Below are 14,287 nucleotides of genomic sequence, written 5' to 3' on the forward strand. Positions count from 1 at the left end.
TGTATTTTTTCTCTTCCAATGAGAAGGGAGTTATTCTTATGTTTTAAAGAGGTTTGCAAATTTTTCATTAGAGTTTGGGTCAAAAGCCCTTTAGAGTTTGCAAATTCTGTTTCCATTAAGCTCCTCTAATGCGATACTTCAAAATGTGCATTAATAAAAGTTTATGGAAACAGATCTATACACTCTCTGCATCCAGCCCAACTCAGCTTGATTTAAGAGGAGCTACATCTCTTTGTTAAGCATTTTCAAAAACAGGTATTATTTTTCTTCTACTCCACAAATAAGTGAAAATTTGTGCTCTACCTAAAAAACAACAAGAAAAAAAACCAATAAAGACATTTAAGCGAGTGACTTACACAGAACAAATTATAAACAAGTTCAAAGGTTATGAATCCTTTTGCAGGAGACCTCTCAGAGCTGTGCAGGTTAATTACAAATGTGTGTTTTTGCCTTGCAGGACAAACAAATGCTGAAATCTGCATAGCTTAGATCAAATACTGCAGCAATTTAATCTTTGTTTATTCGGGGTTAATTAAGTCTGCTTGTGTGCATGCTAAAGCTTTGGGTTTTGCTCGTCCTGTTCACTGACTTGAATGTTTACCGACAAGAGCCCGAGTGATGAGCTGTGACATCTCCATACAAACTCCGCTGCCAACCAATATTCAAATGTCAGCTTGTGTTTCAGAAGGAATTATCTTTTCTTGCACCAGATAAATACATGTTTGCTTAGCAGACAATTTGTTTGTAAAATAGAACAATGTTAGAGTATTTAAGGTACAAACCACAACAACACTGAATCCAAAAATCTTAAAAAAAAGAATATGATTTAATCTATATCTATAAAAAAACATAAGTAGCCTCATAATGAGAAAAAGCAACTACTTGTTCTCATCAACGTGCTTTCAACAGCTTGATTAGGGAGCTTATTTCCAGACTTGTTTTGGAGTGATATTTTTAATCTATTCTCACCACAACTTCACATTTTGCATTTAAATTACCTTAATCTAGTCATTGTCTGTGGATTATCCTGCTGATTGAGGGCAAGGGAAGAAGACTGTCAGAAAGATACCAGTCAAGATCAGCATCGACTCGGCTCTAGCAGGATTCAAAAAATCCCTACTTGTTTAATTAAAAAGTACTTTTGTCTTTCAAAGTTAAATAGTAAATATCTGCATTATTTATTTGTTGATGTTTTATTGTCTTAATAATGTTTTGCAGTAGGAGCAGCATCATTCCTACTTGTGTTTCTTTCACTTTACTTGCCTCAGCATCTACCTGACCTTGAGTAATCAGTAAGGAAGAAGAGGCCGTGTGTTAAAAGGTTTGGTTTTAAGCTTTCAAGCACTGCCGATAATGTCTCGTCCACGGTCATTTCCGAACCTTCTATCCTGGTCTCAGCCGGTTGCCGTGGACCTAATCCAGTCAATCTCCACCATAAAGCTGTAATTACGTTCTTTAAGCTGCTGCTTTCTACCCAAGGCACAACTCACCTCTCCTCCTCCAGCCAGATACCCCACTTTCATTAGCCAAACGTGTCCAGAAAAAGCTCTGTCTAATGCCACCGCTTCTAAAAGGGCTTTTTTTTTATATAGCAAAACTTCAATTCACCAAAACACAACACAAATGATATAGAAGAACACTAGAGCAATGCAAAGGCAGAACCTGATCTCCTCCTAAAATAAACATACAGATCTACATGCTGTCCCTGAAGTCTGATTTGTTTTTTTTACTTTTTAATAAAGTTTACATTAAACTTGATAAACTTAGTAGCTAATTTGACAGCCTCAAACTGGCTCTTTATTGTCGGACCTACATCAGACATACACAAACTTTAGTGTCAAAGTAAAATTTGGTTGCACAAAGCTTACATAAAGTGCTGATGAAGTGATCAAGAATGTAAACAGTATAGGACATTGCACTGTAAAACTACCCATTCCCTATAACCTTCTCATATTTTGAACCTTAATAACGATAGCATTTAATATATTTAATTTGGATTTAAAATTAGTTCCACAAACGCAAAGCAATGCAGAGCTGATCCTGGATATATTTAGCCCCTGAATCAATATCTGTCACCTGTGAGCCTTTACTAGTATACTTCCACCATCTTTGTGTAGAGACTCTTGGCCAGCTTTCTTTACAAAGTGGCCAAGGTTCATCCAGGAGGAATGGAGAACATCTGTGAACATCTGTACTCAGTTCTCCATTGAGTTTATGTTTGAACTTGCTTGTTCTAACACACGGATATGCTTTGATCTCAACCATCTGACTGAAGCCTTGAGTCTTGTTTTAACTCTGGTCTGACTGTCTTCACAGTGAGGAGCAGCCAGATAAACTGCAGTCCTTATTCAGCCTGGTTTGTCATAGATCCAACCGTTTCACGCATTTGAAAGAACAAAAATCTGATATCAATGTATATGTTTAATTTCTGTTTGTCTTAATTAGAAGCCTGCTAATAACTCCTTTTCTTATTATATCGTCATTGACTGATATGTTACTGATTTCTGAGCCATAGCTTAAATGACCCACATGCATTACTGCTATCAATTGTTAATGTTTGATTAGATTTTTTAACCAATGTCTCTTCTTTGTCATATTTGAACCCTTTGTAATATTTTTGATGATTATGTCATTTCCATCATGTAAGTGTAGAAGGATATTGGTTCCAAAAATCCTCCCAAAAAGTGGCAGAACAAATCAGGGAATTGGTGAGACTTATGTCAAAACATTTGGTATTGGCCTTCAAAAGAAATATATGTAGTTTCTTTGACATGTAGAACTCCATTCATAATCTGTTTTGATAAAACCAGAACACTTTACACTGATGGCTGGTTCTCTTATCTAAGTGCAAACAGGAATTTTCGTTGCGTCATATTTACAGTATACTCCAGAGCAAAAAGTTTTGAAAAAACTAATTAAAAGTTCCACTGATAAAATTAAAAATATAAAGTATACATAAAACTAGTAACATTTCATCAATGTATTTTTTTTTTTTTTTTTATATCAAATGTTATATTTTTTCACTGTGATTTAAAAATATTTCATCTTAAAACAGAGGGTCCCAATAATTTTGGAGAGCAATTTAAAACTTTTAGAGGAACATGTGATGCTGAAGGAAAAAAAAAAAGATGTTTTATGATTTCAGTCTGGGTATGTGTGCATGTTCCTGAATAACACAATGATTTTAAAGCATGGAACTAGGCACTTCAACTCCACAGTCCTCTGCCGTGCTCAAGCTGCCCACTCAACCACTAGATTCAATATATTATTCTCACAATTGGTGCTATTGAGTTTCCCCTGCCGCTCCTAAATGAGTTAGTCCTTAGAGAGCCGGTTGGGAATGAGGGCCAGCAGCACTGGAATTGCATTTCTGCTGCTGTGAGGTCTACTTCTCTCAATTTACTCAGTGCATCGTTGTGAACTGCATTTCCCAGAGTGCAATACTGTGTGCCCCCCCTCCACTTTATCACTCTCCATGAGTCATTGGTGTTTGCTTTGAAAACAGTGAAACTGCACATCCAACTACACTTCAATCAGTCCACATTAAGTTGGGAGGTGGGGTAAGCACAAAATCCCCTCCTCTTTCTCTTAACTCTGTTGTGGGAAGCAACTAAGTGTTTTAAGGTCTCTCTCAGCAGTGGTCAGCTCAATACTAATAAAAGCATAATCTACTAGACCAGGACTCTGATTGATAGCTCTTTCAAGGCTCTATCGATCAGCCCTTCTCTCATCCCAGTTAGCGTCTTTTGTTCAAGCCAGCCACTTCCTTCCCCCTTGTCTCTTTGCATAAAACCTCTCTGGCTGACTAGCAACAATGCTATTGGAATGGACTGCAAACAAAGCAGTAGGCAAGCCAATGAGATCAGTCTTTACAGAGCAAGAGCTCATATATCTTCTTAAGTCAGAGTCACTAAGATTCTTTCCCCGACAACAGTGTAAAATAAAACAACTAAAGAAGTATTGATAATATTGTTTTTATTCTTTCCACCTTTTCTGCTTGACCTTGACCTCCCCACATATATTCATAATTTTTAATGCGTTAACATATTCTGTAATGACACAACACTAATATATGCAGAAAGCAGATTTAGGAAGAACTGTTGCTTCTCTCCTGTAAAATTGCCAGGACTGTCAGCCAAACTCCTCTCCTATCTTGTGCAAACTGACCAAAACAGAATATATATATCCCAATGGATGCTGTAACCATTTAGTTCCAGTGTAATGCTCAGGATGGAGTTCATCCTGTGCATCTGTCACTTGTTAGACGGACTTCTCATACCATATACTGCTTGAGGTGGTGTATATTGTATAAAGCCTGGAAATAACAGCTTCTCTCTCTCTCTGCAACCAAGCATCTGTTCCGAAGAAGAACTGATGTCTAACGGTAATCCGACATCTGTCCGAATGTCTCTTGGTGTTATTGTTATCACCATAATTTATCAATTACCATAAATACTAAAAACCTTGTCATGAAAACTATTTACTTTTACTGTTTTCAGTTCAGTCTTATAAAGTACATGTTTAGGAATATAAATATAGACTCAAAAATAAGAGGGGAAACTTAAAAAAGGCACTTTGTCTCTTAATGTAAGGGAAATCCTGCAAGCATGTTTGCATCTCTCTATGCTGATGTAGTTGGCCTGCATTATAAGAGGCAGGGTAGTGCAGAAGTTTAAACAAAACCAAGGAAATAAAGGACAAACATAAACATTAATACCTGCATCTGACTAAAAAATCCAATCAAATATTCTTTTTTTCCGTCAAATCTGTTGTGAAGAAGGTTGAGGACTGGCTAGAACAAACTGTCATTGGAGAGTATGTACCAGATATACCCTCTGTATAAATATCCTAGGCAGTAAAGATAATAGTTTAGTGGCTGCTCAACAAGCACTGTTTCAACTTTAAATGTAAGAAATAGCATTGAGTTGCTTTATACAGTAGCCCAACAAAGCCTTGTTTTTGCATTTTTCCCCCTTGTTTCTGCTTAGACAACATGCAAATTATAACGGACAAACAGGTCCACCCCTTTGGAATGTGGGTCGTTTGGCTTCTTTTGTTAGCCTGCAATTCCCCATACCTGTCTATGTCTCTGAAAGGGGGGGTCGTTCAAGCGAATTGTTGGCCTGGCTCAATAGGCGAGATCTTCTGTTCCCCTGTAAAGAGGTTGGGGTTGTGATGATAGTGGGAAGAGATTAACTCTATTGCTGCATTGTAGGTTTTTGAAAGCTGAAATTTGAGCCCACCCTCCCTCTGTTTAAGGTTGTTTTTTCTATCTTAACTTAGATGGCTTCCTTCACGCCCCTCTCAAACTATCTTTTTTCTTGGTCCAAAATGTGAACATTCTGGTCCTCAAAAGAACGTAATTTGATCATAAGGTGCAGATGTACCGCAAAGTCTTGTCCCGAGGAGGTCTAGTGGAATTTTGTGTTTGGAGAAAAAAAACTCATGAGGATTTTCTCCACACACAAAAATCAAGCACTTAAAGCAAACAAGCCCCCAAACTAGAGAATGTGTCTCTCTTCTTGTCACTCATGACATTCCCATTTAAATAGCTGTGTAATTCGAGCCAAGATAGAGCAGGGATTTAACTCTGAACCAAGCAGACACGACTGCAAAGTCGCAGGCGGTCTGCCCGGCCTGAATCACTTAAATCCAATGTAATTCCTACGACTTCATACACATACAATCTTTTTTTTGCAGTCAGACTTGAGGCTAATTCAGATCCAGTATTTCTCAGCTTTATCGAATACATACCAAAACACCCAGTGCATATGAGCAATCACATTAACAAACAAGCAATGTAAGGGTGCAGGAGAAACTACGTACACTTCATCAATATTTTTGAGTGATCCAAAATGTTACATTTCCTTTAAATATGCGTAAAAGCATACGAGGTTGCTGATAATGTGTCATCTAAATTACTCCCACAGATCAGAGCAATGTGCTGCAACAATCTTTGTATAATCTGTGTAAATAGCCACCACTCTCAACATGAAACCATGTTATGTGACGCCTCATATTGTAATAAGACTAATTTCTCTTCAGTTCAAAGCTCTGATGTGTATTAGCTGTCATGTGTGGTATATCAATACAGAGACAGGAGTAAATGCTCACATGACTAATTATTTACTTGTTTAGGAAGAGATGATGGATGTGGGACTTTAAAAAAGTTTAAAAGCACAGAGTTTGTGCTGAGACACTTTCTGCCCTTGTTTGTGTTGCATGATATTCACAATAATTGAGCGTATTTGACAGGATACTTTTCAAATGGTTGGAGGAAAGGGAAAATTGGCTCCACACTCATTTTGTCAGGCGATTTAGGATGTGTTCTGGCTTGAAGAAATGATGGTGGCTAATGTGTGTCAAGAAACTCCTAGAGATTAGCATCATACATAATCTCTAATTAACGCAGAACATGCATCTGCATCAAGTGATGTGAAAGGAATGTATGAATTAAAATTAGTCAGGCATGCTCATTTGATTGACTTCTTTTAGATGTTATCAGATGAATATCTCCGTAATACTGTGGGCTGTGACATATGTTGCAATACAAAGAAACACTAATCAACCACTACACTGGAAGGAAACAATGTGAAAAAAAGGAGGTTGCAGTTTGTTTCTTTGCATCTGATAGAGACTGAATCAGGATAATGAAAGGTTGTGAAAAATATCACCCATTCTAAGCCTCTGTAATGGTAAAAGAGAGACAAATCAATCAACAATACCGAAGGATCAATTTTTTAACAACAGATCTGATCTCAGTCACAAGACTCAGAACCAAATCAAAGACTATGGAAGTGTAGCTCAGAAAATAATGGGATTAAAATTACTTGTTAAAAATGGAATAGTTGAAACCCATGACAATATATTATGGAACTAAGACACGGATGTAGAAATTGCACAACTCCAGAACAGATATGCAATTATAATGCGTTAAACAAATTGACAGCAACCAATCATGTCACAAGACAATCTGGGGCAGAACAGTAGTTCTTCAAATAGGGGATACTAGAAGACAACATACATTATTTATCTCTTCTAACACCAAACTTTGGTCATTATACCAAATCCCAGCAATTGTTCTAGTGAAAGTAGCTTCACAAAAGTGATCATGTTTGACCACAAACACACCGAGTCTAAACAAATAGAAAAAACACAGCAATTCATTATCAGACCTTTATGAATACAGCAATTAAAACTGAGAAAAAACTGTAAAACCTTGGATAACGGAGGCATGTGGCTTTTATTTCTTTTTCAGAAGAGGTCTATGTCTTCAGCCTTACACAGCAGCTGAGGGGTAGTGCCATTTTGGCTGTGCAGTCCACAGAATCCGTGGATATGGATTCACTCTGTACGTTGGCCTCAGAGACTATGGGGTGTTGCTTTAATCAACCAATGAGGTTTGTAAAGGTATAACCTTATATGGAGGATGCGATTCTACCAAAACACTTTAATCAGAACTAATGTTGATCACTTCAAATATGCATTATACTCAGTCAACCAAAACTTGCATTGCACTTTAACAATAATACTTCCTGCAAAGATCAAATGGCCAAATGGAAGTACGGACAGTTGGATAGATAAACGTATATAAATAAAGCCACCCAAACCTACTCGCATTCCACCCTAACCCCTCCCCCTTCTCTGTTTCATTAATCTACAGTGCTTGGCTTCTTTCCCCTGCAGACAGTGATGGATCTGATTCATTTCACGGTGGTCATTTCTGGTAGCTTCCAGTACCCCCTCCCATTCCGCTGGGTGACAGATTCAAACTGGTCTAGCTCCCCAAACACACACACACACCCACACATGCAGTACCGAACCAGTCCAGCAAAAATAAGAAGTCGGGTTTGATCTTCTGTTGAGATAACCCAAAAGATTTTACCTATTGCTAAAATTGTGTATTTATGTGTGGGAATTCTGTCTTCAAATACATCTGCAGTTTAAATGTGGCCTTAATAAAAGGCAACAAACTGTAGAGGAACCAATCCTGACAAACTGCAGTGTGCGACATTGCTCTGTTGTCTTTTTTTTTTTTCACACTGCTGCATCACGTTGCTTCTAAACTGGAAGACTACCAAAACAACCAATTTTTGTTTTGTCTGTGCCTGTTGTATAAATGCCAGCAGGTTTGTGGGTGAAAAAACAAAATTTAACTTTTATTTTTTATTTTTAACTCTCTACTGCAATGTTTTTATGTGGACTGGTGATTATTAAAAACAAAGGTTTAAAGGCCAAGTTTGTCCATGGCCACCGTAGCTCTTTGATAGAAACCCAAAATATAGCGCAGACATTTTAAAATGACTTTCTGCATCTGATTCATGTGGTTCTGTCATGACTAATCATAATTTAAAGAAGTTATTGACTGAAAGAAAAGACTAAAAGCGATCAAAAAACACATGCCGTTATTGTTTTGAGAGAATTTTTAGCCAAAAATAGTAAAGGGCTGCTGTAAAATTTGAATGTTATGTTATGGACACTGCTGGGACCAGCAGAGGTAATACAGAGTATTTTCATTATTATTCCAGGAAGCAAATTTTGTCCAAAAAAAGAATGAAAACATAACATGAGTAGTCTGTCCGATGCATCAGTACAAACAGTAGAGGAAGTTGGCTGTGGTTGCTGGAGCTAACTCTCAAATGTACATGACTAAGTCAGCGAAGGACCTCAGGAAGACATTCCCCAGAAATTCTAAATGTTCATAAGACAGTTGGATGAGTTACCAAACACAGCATGGTCCCCTGAGACAGTGGTAACTGGCACAAGATCGTGGAATAATGGAATGCGGTCAAGTCAAGTCTTTCTTGCAGAGCATCATCAAGATGATCTAAAACTTTTATCTGGGTAAACCAATATTTAAATGTGACTTAAATGTGAAAGTGAGGGCTTAAAGGTTTATTTCCTGTATGTAAAAAGCACTTTTTAAGAAGAGTAAGATAATCTGACTTAATCATTAGCTGTAGATATGCTAGTGAAGATTCTCAGTCATCCAGCTCCATCCAATGTTTTCAATTCAAAATGTCAGTTATAGCATTGCGTTCGAGGCTATATACATGTTGGGCTACTGTATATAGCCTCAAACTCAACGCTAATCCTGACATTTTGAATTGAAAAAGTTTCCTAGATGGGAAGCGAAACGTCTTTAAACTTGGAAAAAAGGTCAAGTGGATTGTTTTTTTTTTTACTTTTTTGGAATCAATTGTAAAAGAGGAAAGACAGCCATTTAAAAAAAAAAAAGAAAACAAAAAATCTTTAAAACATGTTATTTGAGAAACATATATCCTTTCGGAGAATTAAAGGAATTTAGTCAAGAAATTATATGGGATGATGTTTTTCTCCCTTCCTATGAAATTTGTACTCTTGCTATAAATAACTGAATTACATTTTAAATGTTGTCTTATATATATATAGAATAGAAAATCTCTTTATTGCTCCAAAATAGGGAAATTCTGTTTTTTATATATGACGTTGCGTAACACTATGAACCTGTTGTCGCATGGACAAAGCCTACAGTAGGCAGGAAATTACCTAGCGCCACAGCTGAAGGGGGGGCCCTAATGACGGGACAGCTGTTTGAGAATAAGTGGAAAATGATGAAAAAACTTAAAACTACTAAAACATAAAAACTACTAAAGCTTAGCTGCAAAAAGGGCCCTTTCTACAGGTTTCCACATGGCACATTTGGCACTAAACCTGATTCTGTCTATTCAAAAAGGGTAGACAGCGAGTCAGCCACACATAGAGAGCAGTAAAATTAGGTCGCGATTTAACTTTCTGAAGTTTGCTTCTCTGATCTGAAAATTAAAAAAAACAAATTTAAAATAATCCATTTTGAATTATTATCAATTATTTTGCAGCTGTAAAAACAGCAGAAATATGCAAAACCCAAATAATCATTTTCTTCAATTTCCAGGTGTGTGTTCTGTCCTGCCCTAATCATTTCTGTTCAAAGGTACCAACGATCGTCACACATGTGGCTTTTTTGTAACTTACAGTCCCAAAAGTGTTATTTCAAAGTGAACAAAACATAACAACAAGAAAAATGTCCACATTTGGAATAGACCAAATGAGTGGAGCAAATGACTCTTTTGGTGTGAATATGTCCTTAAAATAAAAACAAAGTCCTAGTTCCTGTATAAAGTTTTTCAAAGAAACAAAAAAGGTAGAATATGTCAAATTAAATTGAGGCCATCACCTACTCTCAACTGTCTAAAAAGTTTAGATGCTATGCTAGCTTTTGGGCTCAGCGTCTTAAAAGCAAAAAAAAAAAAATAATAATAATGCTGACCCCTAATGTGGGGCGCTCAAAGAAACGGGGGGTTTGTCCAGTGGATACCCAAGTGGTTTAAACCTCATACTATAGCTCACAGCTGTTGGAATGGGTCATAGACATTACTGTTTTAAGCCTGACTGAATGATGCGCAATAGTTTTTTGAAGATTTAGGTGCAAAATGTGTGCCGTCAGTCTCTCTACAAGGCGTCTGGTAAGGGATTAAAGTCAACAGGAGACCGACTGGACTCAAGTGATATGACTCAGTGAACCTTTGGACTGAGCTTCCCCAGGAGGGACATATGTCCTCTGCTCTTTGTCTGAAGGTGGAAGAAAGGAGAGAGAAAGCAGAAAGAGAAAAGGCAGATAGAAAACAATATACTCCTCAGATAAAAAACAGTGCTATTTTAAAAAATATAACTATCAACATGGTGGCCAGTGTCTAATGAATTCAGCCGCTGTCAGTGGAGAATCGCAAGAATGGGGTAAAAATTAGCCTTGAAACAAAGGGAAAAACAACTGCATGGCATGTGGCATGTGAGTAAGAAAAGAGAAAGACAGTGCTTGGAGGATGAGAATTAGCAGGGAGGGGCACAGCGTGGTACTACAAACTGACACATAGCCACAGGACATGGGCTCCAATTAGAGTCACAGCAGCTCTAATCAAATCTGATCTACAACCACTGGCCTCAGGGCGACTCGGCGTGCACGTGCGTTTCAATGCATTCACACCTGCAGTTCTGCGCTACGTTCACATTGTAAATCAGATATCAGACTCGAAAAAAGGATTTCTGAATACGCTTCTTTTTCTTAATACAATTTACAATACTTTTGTTTGATTGTTAAATGTCCTGTTTGAATTGTTTAATGAATAAAAATAAAATAAAATAAAAAACTTCAATTTTCATTCCATTGTCCAGCTGTTGCTCATAAGTCAATTAAGTCATCCTTATTTAACATGTTGGGCTTGAAATTAACCATTTTGCTTGCTAGCCACTGTGGCTAGTGGGCTTTGTAGAGTTACTAGCCACTTAGTATTTTCACTTTCCAAAAAACGGTTGTTAGAAAATTATGTTACATACGCTAAAAGCTGACCTTAGTGGGCTAAAACTTATTTAAACTATATTAGCAATTCTGTTAAAAGTAAGGGCTCCTTGTACATGCTCATCAAACTAGATAAAATAAAACACTACCAGTCATTATTAGTGCTCAGCTCTGATAAGGCTTTGTGTAAAGCCCCTTATATATGAAAATATGCAGTGTACAATGAAATAAAACATGTTTATAATTGCATTTTAAATGTGTTGCTGGGAAGCAGATGATTATTTTAAAAGAAAAAAAAACTGTTAAAATAAATATATATATACTTTGATTCAGCCAAGAGAGAAATATCACAATCAGCAAGACAGAAAAAGATTAAAAACACTCTCAATACATTAACAAGCAAAGATTCTATAAAGTAAGAATTCAATGATATTTTACCTAAACTAAAACTACATAAATGAATCCTATGTTATCAAACTAAAGTTAAAAACAACAGAAGCACACAGTGGATAAGGCTGTGAGTGAATTAAGTGCATGGAGGATCTATACTTTTTTTTAACGCAGAAGTTAAAACAACAATATTATGTGTATATCTTACTTTTTAATTTAACAGGGGTTAGTAGAAGCTTTGTGCACGTGTAACTCATTTTCAGTCAGAGAAGCAGAGGAAAACTGCTGAGCTGCATATGAGTCCCTGCATATGAGAGATTTGGGGACATGCAGTTTTCACTCCTCACTGGAGAAAACAGTTTAACTCTGAACAATCAGTGCCTTCATGTGATGTCACCAAGGTCTCCAACAACACAGAAAAAAGTCACTACCTTTGTCAATAGTATTAGTTTTGTAAAAATGGAATAAGTCGCTAAAGGAGTCTGAAAAGTCACCAAATATGCCGGTAGTTATAAAATCTCCAAGTTGGTAAAAGTGTGCTAAACTGCATTGTTTCTGTCTTCCCTTTTTACCCTCTATCATCAGGTTGTTGTTGTTTTTTTGGCTTTATAACTGTGTTCTCCACAGGGACCACCTTTCTGAGGTGACATCGATCAAACAGACCAATATGCACTGCAAGGTGATGCTCATGGGAGATGTAGTGTCACAGAGTCAAATAAACACAAACTAGAATTAGGTAAAAAGGATGCAATCAGCCAAAGTGGTCAGTAGGATTGGCTTTGCTACCTAGCACAGCTAAAAGTCACCTGCTTTTGCATTTCCATCAGCTTTTTCTAATTTTGCATTTTGAAATAACGTGTCAGAAATTTAGAAATGTATTTGTACTAATCTTCCTTTAGCCTATTATATACATAATAACTACCAAACCTTCTCCTTATTAACACTCTATAAAACTAATATAGAGAGCAAAGCACTAACCAGCATGCAATGCCTGTATTCCATTCCCAGATATTATATTATATATATTATTAACCTGGAAATAAACACATTATGTTGCTAAACAACAAAAGGAGAAAAGAGAGCAGTTCTTCTTTTCTCTGTCAGAAAGTACTGCCTTTTTAAACTGCCTATATATCTCATCATTTTATAACCTCACAGCACTGATACAGCAAGCTGGTTTGAAAAGGGATGCTAATACCTAAACCTAGTAGCAGTTAGAAGGATGTCCTTTCTGATCAGTAATTGAACAGATTTTGTCAAGTTATCTGTCAAGGCAAATCTAGTCACTCCATCCAATATCTCAGATAATCTTGACCTCAATAATTAGAAGTTAAAGCATGAACTAACTTATAATTTTTACAGTAATTATAAAATTACTGGTATACCTCACTGTCCTTAATCAGTCGTCGTGCCACAATGAGCTGAATCATTCCTCGCTTGTTGCCCTCTACCGACATGGACTTTCGAAGTGCTTCCATGGCATCCTGGTTGGTCATCCCAATCAGCGACTCTCCATTGACAGCAATGAGTTGGTCATTGACAAGAAGACGGCCATCCTAAAGAGAGACAACATTTAACACCATTTAGCAACTATTTATCTATTGTCCCAATAAATTTTTCAAAATAAAATTGGCTTTAATATGACTTAATAACATCCCTCAATACCTAAGATGCAGCAACAGGAGTTCTATACATGTTACTGTTGCAGTAAACATAGCATGTCAAATAATTTCAATTTATCAAAAACAATGGGCAGAAGGTAACTGGAAGTAAAAAAAAAAAAGTTTCAACTTGCCTTACTAGCAGCTCCTCCATTGATTATAGATTTCACGAAGATTCCAAGATCAGCTTGGCTCTCCTTGGACCGGTTCCCCTTGACGCTGACTCCCAAGCCTGCTGAGCCTGAGTCATTGAGCGGGATCTCAAAGGTCAAAAACTCCCGCGTCCCATCTGGAGTTAGCACTATGTCATCCTCCTGTTTCTGAGGTGGACATTGAAGAAACAAAAGAGATGAGAAGATGAGGATTTCTTATACATCACTCTTTGATAACACATATTAAAATCTCTTTAGAACAGGAGCCCAAAACACCAGACCCTAGACCCATACTATGTCTTGGATGCACTGACAAATAGCAGAGGTGCTAATAAACCCTCAATGCAATATAATACACCTGGACTTTGGTTGCTTTACTTACTTGGCTAAATTGAAAAAGTGATGGGGAGATCCACTGTTGCATTGGAAAACAAAAGAGAAAAAAGTGATCAAGAGAGCAGATATGACCATAAAATTGAATACAGGAAGTATACGGTCAAGACAATCAATAAATAAATGGTAAGCATGTCCCATAGCTTAGAACTGCCATGTTCCATTGACCATCTTGTTGAGTATTTCCATTCCAGTATGATGACCCTGGTAAAGAGACAGTGCAAGCAGAGCTGAATTCCGAATTACGTATAGGTGAAAACTCAGGGATTCCTTTGAATAACACCTTTTCTTTAAGGGCCATTTAACTCTTGAAGTAGTAAATATTCATTATAGAACTAGCTCAATTAATCAATGGTTTTTAATAAGAGAAATACAGT

General features: G+C 37.0%; 1 protein-coding gene across 3 annotated transcripts in view; it reads right to left on the reverse strand.

Annotated features, from left to right (window-relative positions):
* Positions 1-14,287, reverse strand: part of LOC119787944 (partitioning defective 3 homolog) — a 502,126-nt gene that overhangs the window by 241,218 nt on the left and 246,621 nt on the right. For 2 of the 3 annotated variants that reach the window (XM_038292032.1, XM_038292030.1), the window contains exons 13-15: positions 13,900-13,932; positions 13,500-13,685; positions 13,090-13,260 (exon numbers count right to left, since the gene is read on the reverse strand). In XM_038292032.1, the coding sequence (XP_038147960.1) occupies positions 13,090-13,260; positions 13,500-13,685; positions 13,900-13,932 (390 nt within the window). The remainder of the gene's footprint in view (positions 1-13,089; positions 13,261-13,499; positions 13,686-13,899; positions 13,933-14,287) is intronic. The other variant, XM_038292033.1, reaches the window with a different exon arrangement.

This window comes from Cyprinodon tularosa, unplaced genomic scaffold (genome assembly GCF_016077235.1).
Source record: "Cyprinodon tularosa strain WSP-4 unplaced genomic scaffold, ASM1607723v1 ctg306, whole genome shotgun sequence".
NCBI lineage: Eukaryota > Metazoa > Chordata > Actinopteri > Cyprinodontiformes > Cyprinodontidae > Cyprinodon > Cyprinodon tularosa.